Source organism: Entelurus aequoreus, linkage group LG04 (genome assembly GCF_033978785.1).
Source record: "Entelurus aequoreus isolate RoL-2023_Sb linkage group LG04, RoL_Eaeq_v1.1, whole genome shotgun sequence".
Taxonomy (NCBI): Eukaryota; Metazoa; Chordata; class Actinopteri; order Syngnathiformes; family Syngnathidae; genus Entelurus; species Entelurus aequoreus.
In genome coordinates, this window is record NC_084734.1 from 82,194,019 (window position 1) to 82,208,694 (window position 14,676).

Here is a 14,676-nt window from a genome sequence, read left to right on the forward strand (position 1 = left end):
TTTTCAGAATGTGCTTGTCTATTTTTAAACAAAGAAACCAATTTGAAGTTGTCTTTATTTTGAAGTTATCGTGCCGTGATTTTACCCATCCGGCCCACTTGGGAGTAGATTTTTCTCCGTGTGGCCCCCCCGATCTAAAATGAGTTTGACACCCCTGCGCTAACCTATTGTTTCAATTCAATGCGTTATTTATTGCTCCATCTAGCCCAGGGGTCGGCAACCCAAAATGTTGAAAGAGCCATATTGGACCAAAAATACAAAAACAAATCTGTCTGGAGCCGCAAAAAATTAAAAGCCATATTACATGAGATATAAATGTAATTAAGATGACTTAAAGGAAACTAAATGAGCTCAAATATAGCTACAAATGAGGCATAATGATGCAATATGTACATATAGCTAGCCTAAATAGCATGTTAGCATCGATTAGCTTGCAGTCACGCAGTGACCAAATATGTCTGATTAGCACTCCACACAAGTCAATAACATCAACAAAACTCACCTTTGTGCACTCATGCCCAACGTTAAAAGTGTGGTGGACAAAATGAGATAGAAAAAGTGGCATAAAACACGTCCTAGAAAGTCGGATAAAGTTATACATGTAAACAAACTATACGGCGAGTTCAAGGACCGCCAAAATTAGTAGGACAAAACGGCGCTCGCCAAATACTCGAATCAGTGAAGCATGTTTAATATAAACAGTGTGATTTATAACAATTAGCGAGGTTTATGTCATGTTTGTCCTCCCACAGAAAACATTCTGAAACAAAAAAATTGATTTTTTTCCCCCTCATCTTTTTCCATTCTTCATACATTTTTGAAAAATCTCCAGAGAGCCACTAGGGCGGCGCTAAAGAGCCGCATGCGGCTCTAGAGCCGCGGGTTGCCGACCCCCGATCTAGCCGATTCATTCATATTTAGTCATTTAATTGGTTGTAGAAAAATCCTTTTGACACACAAAAAGTCCCTACTCGACACAATCAGTGATCAATTAATTGAACAGTTTCTTTAATCAAATGTGTGGAAATGAATCAGAAAAGCAATTTCACAAAGTCAAAGACAGGAGTAGCTCATCCTTTTGGTCACTTTATTAAATGTTATATTAAATACCTTACAAGATAGTAGCAGATTAAAGTCATGGCAAATTTGTGGTGTATTTGCTAACATAAGAACATTCTGAAGAGGGCCAAAACTACACGTATATGAAATACATCTTGTGCAAACACGAGAGTCCTGTAGTGACGACAGGCTTCTGCAGGTGGAGGACTTTTTAAAAACCGGAGAAGAACCACGCTGTCCCAACAAGGTGAAAACCGCGGCGTCACAAAGCACAAGTCGCAGACCACGACCGCATCCGACCTCCAAACTGGATTTTTTTTGGGCCCCTGGAACATGAGCTGGCGCTTTGTGAGACCCAGTCACCGAGCCACCCGCCCACTGGGGGCGTGGGACGGACACAAGTGGAACATAAAGAACAGGACGCACAGAGCTATGCTAGACATCACGGGAACAGTGAGAATGACGTTACGCAAAATGAAATAAAGAAAAAAGGTCACGGGGACCAGCAGGCAGTTTTGAACGACACAAACATTCCAATACCAGCCATGTGTTAATATGAACTACAATGAAAAGCCTAATAAAAAAAGAAATGTCACGTTTCAGCAAACTCTTATAAGGCCATCATTCTTCTGTTTTTTTTCAAAAATGGACATGCCATTTGTTTCTCCTTCCATTTCCCAGACTAGCTAGCACGTGATTGGTGGAGGAATCTACCGGAAAACTCCTTCGTCGCCATCCACACTGGTCCCACTTGGGTAGAGGAGGGTTTTAAAAGTGTATAAAAACTGCTTTAACATGTTTAAAACCCTCTTTTAGGGAGAAAACACTGCAACACTTTCAAGCATTGCTTAACTAAACCAAATTTAAATACATGAAAAATGAAGATATAGAAGTTGAATAACATTAAGGCTGTATATACACTTTTATTCACGTTGACTTTCCTAATAGACCCCTTTTAAACAGTCTTTTATACAGGAAGTTGCACCGGCTGCCAGTGGGCGGCAGAACTGAAACTCCCGACGGAAAGCGGGCGAGTCGAACTCCCGCTTTCTTCTTGAGGTCTCGTGCTGCATCGGTCAGCAAGAGCGAGGGTCCGCTTGTTGGTGGCGCCTTGGGGGTGGGGGTGGGTGGTGGCCTACAGGCCCTTGGAGGGCCCGGGATTTTTGCCCATGGCGGCGTGGGGGTTCACGCCGTGCAGCTGCTGGTAAAGGCCCAGCAGGTCCATTTGGCTGAGCCTGTTGCCTCCCAGCATGCCGTTCTGCAGGGCCATGTTCAGGAGGTTGGTCTGGTTGGCCATGGCCAGCTGCTGCTCGTGGACCTTTCTGTTGTTGATCACCTTCTGGACGTACATCATCAGCTGGGAGGAGAGAGTCAGTCAGATGAACAATGCCGATTGGTGATGTTTTAACTTGTCTTCATTGAGGGCCATGTTGGAGTTTTGGCTGGACTTGGAGGGCCGGCCGCTTGTAACATTATTAAAAGAAACATACCGTATTTTTCGGACTATAAGTCGCAGTTTTTTTCATAGTTTGGCCGGAGGTGCGACTTATACTCAGGAGCGACTTATGTGTGAAATTATTAACACATTACCGTAAAATATCAAATAATATTATTTAGCTCATTCACGTAAGAGACTAGACGTATAAGATTTCATGGGATTTAGCGATTAGGAGTGACAGATTGTTTGGTAAACGTATAGCATGTTCTATATGTTACTAGTATCGCTCATACACTGATATCACCCTTGGTATCGACACCACCAGTTTATGGATCGATTGGCCCTCCTCATCTACTTGTTAATTTCATGTTAATACCTGCGTACTTTCTGCAGTAACGTGGTTCCAGCTATAAGTCACAGTTTTTTTTCATAGTTTGGCCGGGGGTGCGACTTATACTCAGGAGCGACTTATGTGTGAAATTATTAACACATTAGCGTAAAATATCAAATAATAATATTTAGCTCATTCACGTAAGAGACTAGACCAGTGGTTCTTAACCTTGTTGGAGGTACCGAACCCCACCAGTTTCATATGCGCATTCACCCAAACCCATCTTTAGTGACAAATACAATTATAATTTTTTTCAAATTCAAGACAAAGTTATGGTTTTTTTTTTAGTGGTGCACAAAATGAACCGTGCATGAACATCACCTTGTTCAACGAACAAAACCAACACAGTGCATGAACTCACAACAAATTACACACCTGCAAATCAGAGGTAACATTGTTTGGTTGTATCCACGGCGATAGGGAGAAGTTTTTATTTACACGCTGAGTCGGGTGTGTCTCGACCTCCGCCGAACCCCTGAGGCCGACTCACCGAACCCCTAGGGTTCGATCGAACCCAGGTTAAGAACCACTGGACTAGGCGTATAAGATTTCATGGGATTTAGCGATTAGGAGTGACAGATTGTTTGGTAAACGTATAGCATGTTCTATATGTTATAGTTATTTGAATGACTCTTACCATAATATGTTACGTTAACATACCAGGCACGTTCTCAGTTGGTTATTTATGCCTCATATAACGTACACTTATTCAGCCTGTTGTTCACTATTCTTTATTTATTTTAAATTGCCTTTCAAATGTCTATTCTTGGTGTTGGATTTTATAAAACAAATTTCCCCCAAAAATGCGACTTATACTCCAGTGCGACATACACTACCGTTCAAAAGTTTGGGGTCACATTGAAATGTCCTTATTTTTGAAGGAAAAGCACTGTACTTGTCAATGAAGATAACTTTAAACTAGTCTTAACTTTAAAGAAATACAATCTATACATTGCTAATGTGGTAAATGACTATTCTAGCTGCAAATGTCTGGTTTTTGGTGCAATATCTACATAGGTGTATAGAGGCCCATTTCCAGCAACTATCACTCCAGTGTTCTAATGGTACAATGTGTTTGCTCATTGGCTCAGAAGGCTAATTGATGATTAGAAAACCCTTGTGCAATCATGTTCACACATCTGAAAACAGTTTAGCTCGTTACAGAAGCTACAAAACTGACCTTCCTTTGAGCAGATTGAGTTTCTGGAGCATCACATTTGTGGGGTCAATTAAACGCTGAAAATGGCCAGAAAAAGAGAACTTTCATCTGAAACTCGACAGTCCATTCTTGTTCTTTGAAATGAAGGCTATTCCACAAAATTGTTTGGGTGACCCCAAACTTTTGAACGGTAGTGTATATGTTTTTTTCCTTCTTTATTATGCATTTTCGGCCGGTGCGACTTATACTCCGGAGCGACTTATACTCCGAAAAATACGGTAATCATTCATTTTTACTCAATTAGGGGTTAATTGAATAATATGACATTCCTACTTTCGATAAATACTAGCTGTAGTGTATTTATGAAACTGCAGCTCTTAGTTCTTCTGATTGGCCAAAATAGAATTTCGGTGACAGAAGATTAGCGATCTTACCGACTGCTGCATGGTGAGAGTTTCTCTGTAAACATTTTCTCTGCGTTTCCCCTCCATCTCAACTGTGGCCATTCGACCCATGGCCAAAGACTGGACCTGCCCTTCAGTAAGAGCTGGGTTCTCTTTCCACTGTAGGGGGGAAATTTACAGGTTAGTGGTAAAAAAAAATAAAGTTAAACATCATTACTGGTACCTCGGTTTTTATTATTAATCCAATCCAAAGCTAAAAACTATCGTATGAAAACCAAAACAATTTTTCCCATTGGGTATAATATGTATCCAATTCATCTAATCCAGACACACGACGTTAACACACAAAACATTTTCGAGTTTTACATGCAGAAAGCAATGCAAAATGCATAAAATTGACATAATTTGGGTAAATGAACATTCAACATCACTTTACTGAAGAATCTTGAGGTCAATGAGCGGCAAGGAAGGAAAGATCACCTCCGTATTTTGCTCCGAATTCTGTCTAGATTTAATAGTGTTTTTGACCTTCTTTATCAAAGTGCTGGCACTTGTGTTATATTCAAGAACACATGGACAACAGCTGTGTGATCGCAACTTTTTTTTTTGTACAATGCAATCACATGCATGTGTGAGACAGCTTGACAACACAACACGTCACACTGTCATGACTCTGCAGCCTTATGTGGAGGTCTAACGTAATCCAGCACCCTACCTGTTTGCCCCTACTACCTTTATATCAGCAAATGAAAAATACATTCAAAGCAATCTGAGTGCATTAGGTACCGTATTTTCCGCACCATAAGCCGCAATTTTTCTCAACAGCTGACAGTGCGGCTAATAACCCGGTGCGCCTTATATATGGATTAATATTAATATTTATTTTCATAAAGTTTAGGTCTCGCAACTACGGTAAACAGCTGCCATCTTTTTTCCCCGTAAAAGAGGAAGCGCTTCTTCTTCTACGGTAAGCAACCGCCCCCATAGAAGAGGAAGCACTTCTTCTTCTACTGTAAGCATCCGCCAAGGTGAGCACCCGCCCCCGTAGAAGAAGAAGCGTGCGGATATTACGTTTCATTTCATTTGTGTGTTTCTGTAAAGACCACAAAATGTCTCCTAAGAGACACGCGTACAAGGTTCCACTGACTTTTGATATTCATGTGAACCGCACTGTGGATACAACGGGAATACGTACGGTGAATATTCACACCACAGGGAATGAGAAGTCGTCCTTCACTGTGGTTCTAGCTTGCCATGCTAACGGCCAGAAACTTCCACCCACGGTGATATTCAAAAGGAAGACCTTGCCAAAAGAGAACTTTCCAGCCGGCGTCATCATAAAAGCTAACTCGAAGGGATGGATGGATGAAGAAAAAATGAGCGAAGAGACCGGGTGACTTTTTTCACGCAGCTACCCTGTTGATCTATGACTGCATGCGCGTCCACATCACAGATGGTGTCAAAAAACAAGTGAAGCGAAGCACACCGAAAAAGAATAATTCGAGGGATTTGTGGATGAGTAATAACTTCAGAAAGTGAGCTTTAAATGTTTATTTTGTGTGTTGTGTGACACTAACGTATGAGCAACGTTGAGTTATTGATGTTGCTATTGCTCTGCACTATTTTGAGTGTTACTATTTTTGTGATTGCACATTTGCACATTACATTTTGGGAGTGAACAGAGTTGTTAGAACGCTGGTTTGTAATATATTATTAAAGTTTGACTGACCTATCTGACTGTTTTTTTGACATTCCCTTTAGCGTAGCGTAGGTGCGGGTAATAACACGGGGCGGCTAATAGGTAAACAAAGTTTTGAAATGTGCCATTCATTGAAGGTGCGGCTTACAACAGGGGGCGGCTTATGGTGCGGAAAATACGGTACATTGTAAGTGTAGGACCACAAGCGGTGTTTGTAGCTCTCCTAGCACGGGCAAATTCATTTTTGGGTGCAAGACCAGGCTCTCTACAAAACTAAGAACAGCTGGTAGGAGCCATATTACTACCCTTGATTGTTTGGCTAGACTTGCAGTGTGGTGCGTTCAGTGACACTTCGGAACACAGACTCTAAGGCAGGCCTGGGCAAATATTTTGCCGAGGGGGGGTCAAATCCAGATAAAAAAAATGTGTCTGGGGCCAGTATATCTGATTTTTAGGAACACTAATACAAAACCTCACAATAATGTCTGGTTGAATGCTAAAAAAGTTATGACAGACCGCCTTAAAAACGGAATGGAATTTGAATTTTTTTTTACTGAACGAGACACCCAGAATGTACATGAAAATAAAGAATGTGGGATTTACAATATTAACTATGAACAATAAAATATTGACAACATATGAACGTCACACCTCCCTCTCGATCGACAATTACAATTAGGGATGTCCGATAATATCGGACTGCCGATATCATCGGCCGATAAATGCTTTAAAATGTAATATCGGAAATGATCGGTATCGGTTTCAAAGTTTTCGTTATCGGTTTTAAAAAGTAAAATTTTTGACTTTTTAAAACACCGCTGTGTTTGGGCCGGCACAGAGCTCCTTTGCGTGCCGGCCCAGTCACATAATATCTACGGCATTTCACACACACAAGTGAATGCAAGGCATACTTGGTCAACAGCCATACAGCTCACACTGAGGGTGTCCGTATAAACAACTTTAACACTGTTACAAATATGCACCACACTGTGAACCCACACCAAACAAGAATGACAAACACATTTCGGGAGAACATCCGCACCGTAACACAACATAAACACAACAGAACAAATACCCAGAACTAGGGATGTCCGATAATGGCTTTTTGCCGATATCCGATATTGTCCAACTCTTTAATTACCGATACCGATATCAACCGATACCGATATCAACCGATATATGCAGTCGTGGAATTAACACATTATTATGCCTAATTTGGACAACCAGGTATGGTGAAGATAAGGTTTTTTTTTTTTTTAAATTAGTAAAATAAGATAAATAAATTAAAAAAAATTTCTTGAATAAAAAAGAAAGTACAACAATATAAAAACAGTTACATAGAAACTAGTAATGAATGAAAATGAGTAAAATTAACTGTTAAAGGTTAGTACTATTAGTGGACCAGCAGCACGCACAATCATGTGTGCTTACGGACTGTATCCCTTGCAGACTGTATTGATATATATTGATATATAATGTAGGAAGCAGAATATTAATAACAGAAAGAAACAACCCTTTTGTGTGAATGAGTGTAAATGGGGGAGGGAGGTTTTTTGGGTTGGTGCACTAATTGTAAGTGTATCTTGTGTTTTTTATGTTGATTTAATTAAAAAAAAAAAAAACAGATACCGATAATAAAAAAAACGATACCGATAATTTCCGATATTACATTTTAACGCATATATCGGCAGGCCGATATTATCGGACATCTCTACCCAGAACCCCTTGCAGCACTAACTCTCCCGGGACGCTACAATATACACCCCCCGCTACCCTCCCAACTCAACCTTCTCATGCTCTCTCAGGGAGAGCATGTCCCAAATTCCAAGCTGCTGTTTTGAGGCATGTTAAAAAAATAATGCACTTCGTGACTTCAATAATAAATATGGCAGTGCCATGTTGGCTATTTTTTCCATAACTTGAGTTGATTTATTTTGGAAAACCTTGTTACATTGTTTTATGCGTTAAGCGGGGCATCACAACAAAATTAGGCATAATAATGTGTTAATTCCACGACTGTATATATCGGTATCGGTTGATATCGGAATCGGTAATTAAGAGTTGGACAATATCGGAATATCGGATATCGGCAAAAAAGCCATTATCGGACATCTCTAATTACAATCAAGCGAAACGCAACAAAAATGCAACAAACACAGCGAAATATGAATGCAAAGGGTAAAAAAACCCCACCTACAATCTGATACATCCCTAAGCTTTATAACCTTCCGCGTCTGTCCCTGACACCTGCATTTCAGGCTGGCCACTCTGGAAACACTCTGTGGAAACGCTCCCCACCCACCTTTGTTTGAGCTACTGTGACGTAAATTTTTCCATCTTAAAGATCTAAAAACATTATTTGGGAATGTCCGGCGCGCCAGATTGAAAAGCTTAACAGGCCGCATGCAGGTCTGCTCTAAGGCTATTGTTGACTTGGATTGGACTATAATTGTATGCTACAACTTTATTTACTCATTTAGCAGCTGTACTGCGTCCATGCCTGTTTAATAATACTAAAACTGAGGCACTGTAAAACCCTTGACAGTTTTGGTAAAATAGTGTCAGCTAAAACTAAATCATACTCAAAGTGTGACACAAAAACCGAGGTACCACTGGACTTTGATCATGTCTTGTTCTAGTGATTTAACATTCTGTAAAGGTGGATATGAAGGAGGAAGTGAATCAAAGCTGCACTTACTATTTGGCTGATAGTGTCTTCCAGTGAGTCTCGTTGTAAATTCTTCAATGCATTTGTTGCTTCGATGACCTTCTGTCGCCCTTGGTTGATAAGCTCCTGTCCACAAATGAAGACAGAAGAACAGTTGAAACAACCGACTTAACTCACTTGCGTCGTGAGCGGCAGAGGCGCCCCGAGCTCACCACTAAATGCAAGGACGGGATTGGTTCAGGCATATGCACGGAGGACCGTTGGATACTTTGGATTGTGTGAATAACATAGATTCAAATAATTAATGTCATCAAGCGTTGTTCATAGCGACAAAACCACGTCGGATTATTGAGCTCTGAAGTGCTTATGAGCTCATTTGGTTGTTAAAGTCCATAAGATTTACTGTATCATCCAGTCTCAGTCATTTTTATATTTACTGCACACTGTTAAATAACTTTTTTCCTTTTCCTTGCAATGATCTGAACTCACTGCATTGATAAAAATAACTCCTTCTGTACTTGGCCGGAAGATGTAAAGTGCAACACTACAGAGTTGCATTTAATGACGCCCCTCAAGCAACGCGTCAGATACTACTTCACACATCAGTGTGATATTATTCACTACACCCTGTCAGAGGTGCCAGAGGAACAATAGCTTGAAAACATACAACAAATAAAACATTTTAAAATCTAATCTAGATGGTAATGGCAAAAATCTATGTTCTGTAAAAGGAAACCAAATTATAAGAAGCAGAGAAAAAATACTACCCAGCTATACCCAGTTTATATGTTCCCTAATTGTATTAGTCCAGTGTCATAGTTTGCACTTTACATTGCAGTGTTTGTCTTATTTTGCACAAACCGTGTTAGTCACTTAGTAAGGCCTAGGCTGATAAATTTTACTGGACGACATACAGGTGAAACTCACAAACTTAAGAGATCATGTAAAAGTCCATTTATTTCAGCATTTCAACTTCAAATGTGAAACTACTATGTGATATAAATGTATTACATACAACACGAAATATTATTTGTTATAATTTTGATCATCATGGTTTACCGTTTTGGAAAACCCAAAATGCTCTGAAATTTTCAATTCGAGGTTTTTGTAGACTAGGGCATAATCACCAACATCATATCAAAAAGAAGTCTTGAAATATCTTGAGTTGCATGTTACAAGCCATATGTCATATATTAGTTTCAGCTTGTTAATCGAATTGCTGGTATAAACGATTCAAATTTTTTGAGTATTGCAAATTATTGCAGATGAATATTATATCAGCATTATTTTAAGACCAACTTCAGGTCTATTGTAATCATACTATATAATAATAATAATACAAGTAACACTTTAAAACGCAATACACTTATTTCTTATAACCGTAGTATTTTTACCTTTGTAATTAATTGGAAATTCAAACTTTTGATCATCATAAATAGGTAAACAAAAAATAAACTCGTAATTAGAAGGTCAACAACATTTGATTATTATAAATAAGTAAACAAAAATAAAATCAGACAGCAAAAAGGCAGAAAAAAAAACATTGTTTTGAAAAAATTGAACTTACATAAAATATTGAAAATCTTGAAAGGTATTTTTTTCCCAGTTGGAAAAACTCGGTCAAGTGTGTTTAGTTGTTTTGCCCTTCGGCCACGGTACATTCTGCATATTTGTGTGTGTTAATAGGAGGGTTGCATATGACGTCATCCGTTTTTCTTCTTCGCGGGTTAATTCACACGATGGTCAAGCAGCAAGAACGTGGCATTAAAACAAGTGAGAGTGAGTGTGGAGTTTGAGCAGAGAATGTCGTATTGCTGTTTTGTTCTTGGGTGTTCCAGTCGTTCAAATAGAGAGATAGGAAACAGCTTTCATAGAGTCCCGAAATAAGTGGTTCATAAAGGTAATAAAGTCAGGGGGAAAAAAAGAAAGCACATCGAATGAAATGGCTCTTAAAAATATCACTTTCATCATCTTGTAAATACAATCGGACCATGTTTGTGTCTGCAGCGATCACTTTGTAAAATGTTTGTTTGATTTGTTTGAGAAGCTTTCTGTGATGCAATCAAGTTTATTCTCTACAGTAGTGTTTGAGAGCAGAACTAAACGTAAAGAAAGGACAAGTGATCGCATTAGTTTGTGTTCTTTTGTGGTTGCTATGCATAAATATAACTACCAAGACCTGGTTGTGCAAATAAACTAATGTCATGTTAAGTCCTAGTAATAAATATTGGTCCAATCCACCGTATTTTTGTTGGCGATTTTCATAACAGAAACTAAAAGCTTTAGTTGTTGTGTAGGAAAGCCAAGTGCTTTATTCGACACGGATGATACAGCGTCTTCGGTGCTATTTGTCAGCATCAAGAAAATACCCTTAATAGTATTAATAAACTAGATGAATAAATCTCTTGTAGGCTTAACAGCATATACTGAATCTTGATATCGCTAGCAAACAATGCTGAACAACAGGGACATAAAAAGCTAAACAATGAGACAAAATATATACTTCACATCAAAAATCAAAAACAACTGCAGACATGAATTGTAGATGGGGTCAATATTTGTGGCAGGAAATAAACTCACAGCAGCACAGCACTGGTCATGTCAATCACGTTACTTACCGATGCACGAATGAGTCCAACTTTGTTTTTTCACCGATTGTTTAATTTGTGGACCCCTCCAGATGTATAAACACGATCATGTGCCTCTAATCTTTTCTTCTGTAAATAACCCGAGTGTCAAGTGAAGTGAAGGTAGCTGTAACCTCTTGATGATCACAAATAGTGTAAATCTTTAAAAAATAAATGTTTCTTAAGAGTGTAAAAATCCACTCCATCCCATTTAAACATTTTTCATGTTTGCTTTTATATTTGCCTTAAACCTTTCAAAAAAGCCTAAATCTGCACTGATTCGGGTAAACAAACAGTAACCTAATGGGACTTAGACCATTGCCTGAAACCCAGAAGTGTCCGGATGTGCCTCAAGGTCACGTGATTGCAACCCACCTATGGGCTCGTCTTTGTCATTCGGCCGAAATAGTCCCATAACAGGACATTTGCTTTGCAATCATTTTTCCTCCTAATTTTTGTTACTTTGCGGTGCTTCTCACCAGCAACCAAGACAGGCTCTGTTGCTGTCAAAATTTTAGCAGTGCCACCTCCACGCACAGAGACAAAAACTGTGGATGACTGAAAAAGAAGGTTTACTGTGTTCTCTGGCTGCAATTATCGATTATTTTACTAATTGAGTGATCTACCAATTAGTTTGATCTATTAATCGGATAAAACACACTTTATAGCCTCACTGCGTATTTTAGGGAAAATAGTTAAACAAAAAAACTTTGCTTGCCGTAACATTCATTCTTATTTTCTAACAAGTGTATTTGATCAACATTGAAATTGCACTTTTGACATGTGTGCAATAATAAAAATCTTTTTGAAACTGTCTGCCAGTTGCTGCACAACCGCTCCCAAATACACTATTGCAGCAGCTGTGCAGAAACTATGTCAACGTATTTTAAGTTTTGGGCACTCCATGTGGTCTGGATCTTATAAATGTTTATTAATTGCAATCTTTAATTTATCAAAGCAACATAATATAAATCAAAGCTTTTATCTAATCAATTAATCGTTGCAGCCCTAGTCTGTTCATTTAATTATATTTTTTTATAATCGCTTAGAGCGATGGAGAGTGAAACATCTTGCACCCTATTTGGGAGCAAGAAACGTGAACAATGAATACACACAAACATGTCAATTTCTCGACATTATCATTGTTTTTTCCCTAGGCCTCAGTCTGGACCCCCTCTCCAGGGGCTCAGGCTTAGACCGATTGTCTACCTGTATCTCACCTTTTTTGTAAGGGGCGCCGGAAGTTGGCAGATCCTGTTCTGTCTCCCTGTAATGTTTGTCTGATCTTGAATGGGATTGTGCTAAAAAATTTAATTTCCCCTCGGGGACTATTAAAATATTTCTGATTCTGATTTTCATCTGTTGCTCAATTAAGTAACTTATCGGCTCGGGCCTATTTACTGGCATCACGCTAAAAGAAGCATAATGTGTGCATTCTCCAGGTGTGAACTTACATTAGTTTGAGGGAAAAGCTGCTGTATACATCAATTTTGGTTAATATTGGTACCTGAAATTAAGTGCTGGACAGTATTGACATTGCATATATCCATAAGAAAGCCAATATAGAGCATCTCTATCCTCACTATTCCCCTAGTAAAGTTCACTTTGTTTTATTTTTGATTTATCACAAGATAAAAACAGAAGTCATTTAAAGATACTTTTCCCGTGGGATAGGTATAAGCTTGTGCTTCTGTTATACAAACTAAATAATGTTATTTATCTTATTTATGGAACAGTAGGTCATGTCTGCCTTTCTGTTGCCGCACATTTACAAAAGGCATCTGCTGTCTGTATCGTACACAGTTAGGAGGAAGAATCACTGAGTCTTTATCACATGTGGGAATGCACTCACAAGTGAGCGAACATGCCGTGGGTTTTGACTGTCGAATATTTGAGTCCTTCAAATATTTTCTATAATACAAGGTGGCAGTTATGTACAACTGGCATGTAGGGATGTGAAAATGTCATATCAAGGTTCCTGTGGCCAAAATGATCAGTTATTGTTGCCATGGTATTGCTTAATGTGCTCAAAAAGTACTGTATTTAGACATCAAGCTTCATCTAAAAATGTAATTACATAAATAGACACACAGTATACTGTACGGTCTTGGCAGAATAAATATTAAATATAGCTGTGACAATATAGTTGTGGCTTCTTGTGGGAGTGTTTTAAATTTGAAGAGGTTTTACAGTGTTTTTAATGATAAAAGCAAAGTGAGGTTTGCACATCCGGTTTATGTGACGTCACGCGAGTTCACTTCCTGTTGTCATTTAGGCTTTGATCGCTACTAGGAGAGCACCGCCTGCACGTTTCATGTGTACAATTAAATACCTGAGTAGCTCGGACAACAATGTGTTTATAAACATTTAAGATCGGGTTAGATATTTGGTTTCTTAATGCTAGCATTCAAGCTAGCTCTGGTAAAAGTAGAGAAATTATTCGAGAATGTATATCTTAAAGTGTGTTTATCAATCACGGTTGATCATAAATACCGTTAATCGTTACATCCCTACTGACATACCAGTCATTCAGCGACCCTCTAAAGGCTCGAGTTTCCTACATCTTGTAAGCAAGTCTAATACCGTTTCCGTAGAAACCACCAAATCATTAAACTGTTTTGATTAAACCTACGTGTTGCAGGGACTACAAGAATCCTCACATGGGTGGAACTATATTTGCCAAAGAGCTACATTTTTATTTTCGCTAACTGCTTATTTGCTATTACTTTTACCATCATATTTATACATGTCGTATTTGCTGATGTTGCTCTATTGTTGTTGTGTTTGCTGCTGTTGTTTTTGTCTCTCTGTCTAATCCCCCTCTTGTCCCCACAATTCCCCCCTCTGTCTTCCTTTTTTTCTCTTTCTATCCCCTCCTGCTCCGGCCCGGCTGCACCATATAATAATATAAATACATTTAATAAAGTCAAATACAAATAAGGCAACAAGAGAAGTATCCTACACTTCTCTTTTGTAAAGTAAACCTGAACAGCCGATATGGGCATCTACATCAACCATATGATTTGCCTGAGAAGCTGGACAGGACAAAAAAATAAATTAAAAAAATTAAAAAAAAGAGCTACATTTGAGGAGGTGTTTGGGAAAGAGACATGAAAATGTTGAAAGCAATATTGCGTGTTATGATGATTGGGCCTACTAACATCACGTCATCAGTGAGTGAACTTTATTTGTATATTACACTATAATTAGAATAATTGAAACCAGCCTAAA

General features: G+C 38.8%; 1 protein-coding gene across 2 annotated transcripts in view; it reads right to left on the reverse strand.

Moving 5' to 3' along the window:
- Positions 1–1,047: 1,047 nt before the first annotated feature.
- Positions 1,048–14,676, reverse strand: part of atrx (ATRX chromatin remodeler) — a 68,202-nt gene continuing 54,573 nt past the window's right edge. For both annotated transcript variants that reach the window (XM_062045849.1, XM_062045850.1), the window contains exons 32-34: positions 8,849–8,944; positions 4,482–4,610; positions 1,048–2,416 (exon numbers count right to left, since the gene is read on the reverse strand). In XM_062045849.1, coding sequence (XP_061901833.1) covers positions 2,195–2,416; positions 4,482–4,610; positions 8,849–8,944 — 447 coding nt within the window. In that variant the 3' untranslated portion in view covers positions 1,048–2,194. The remainder of the gene's footprint in view (positions 2,417–4,481; positions 4,611–8,848; positions 8,945–14,676) is intronic.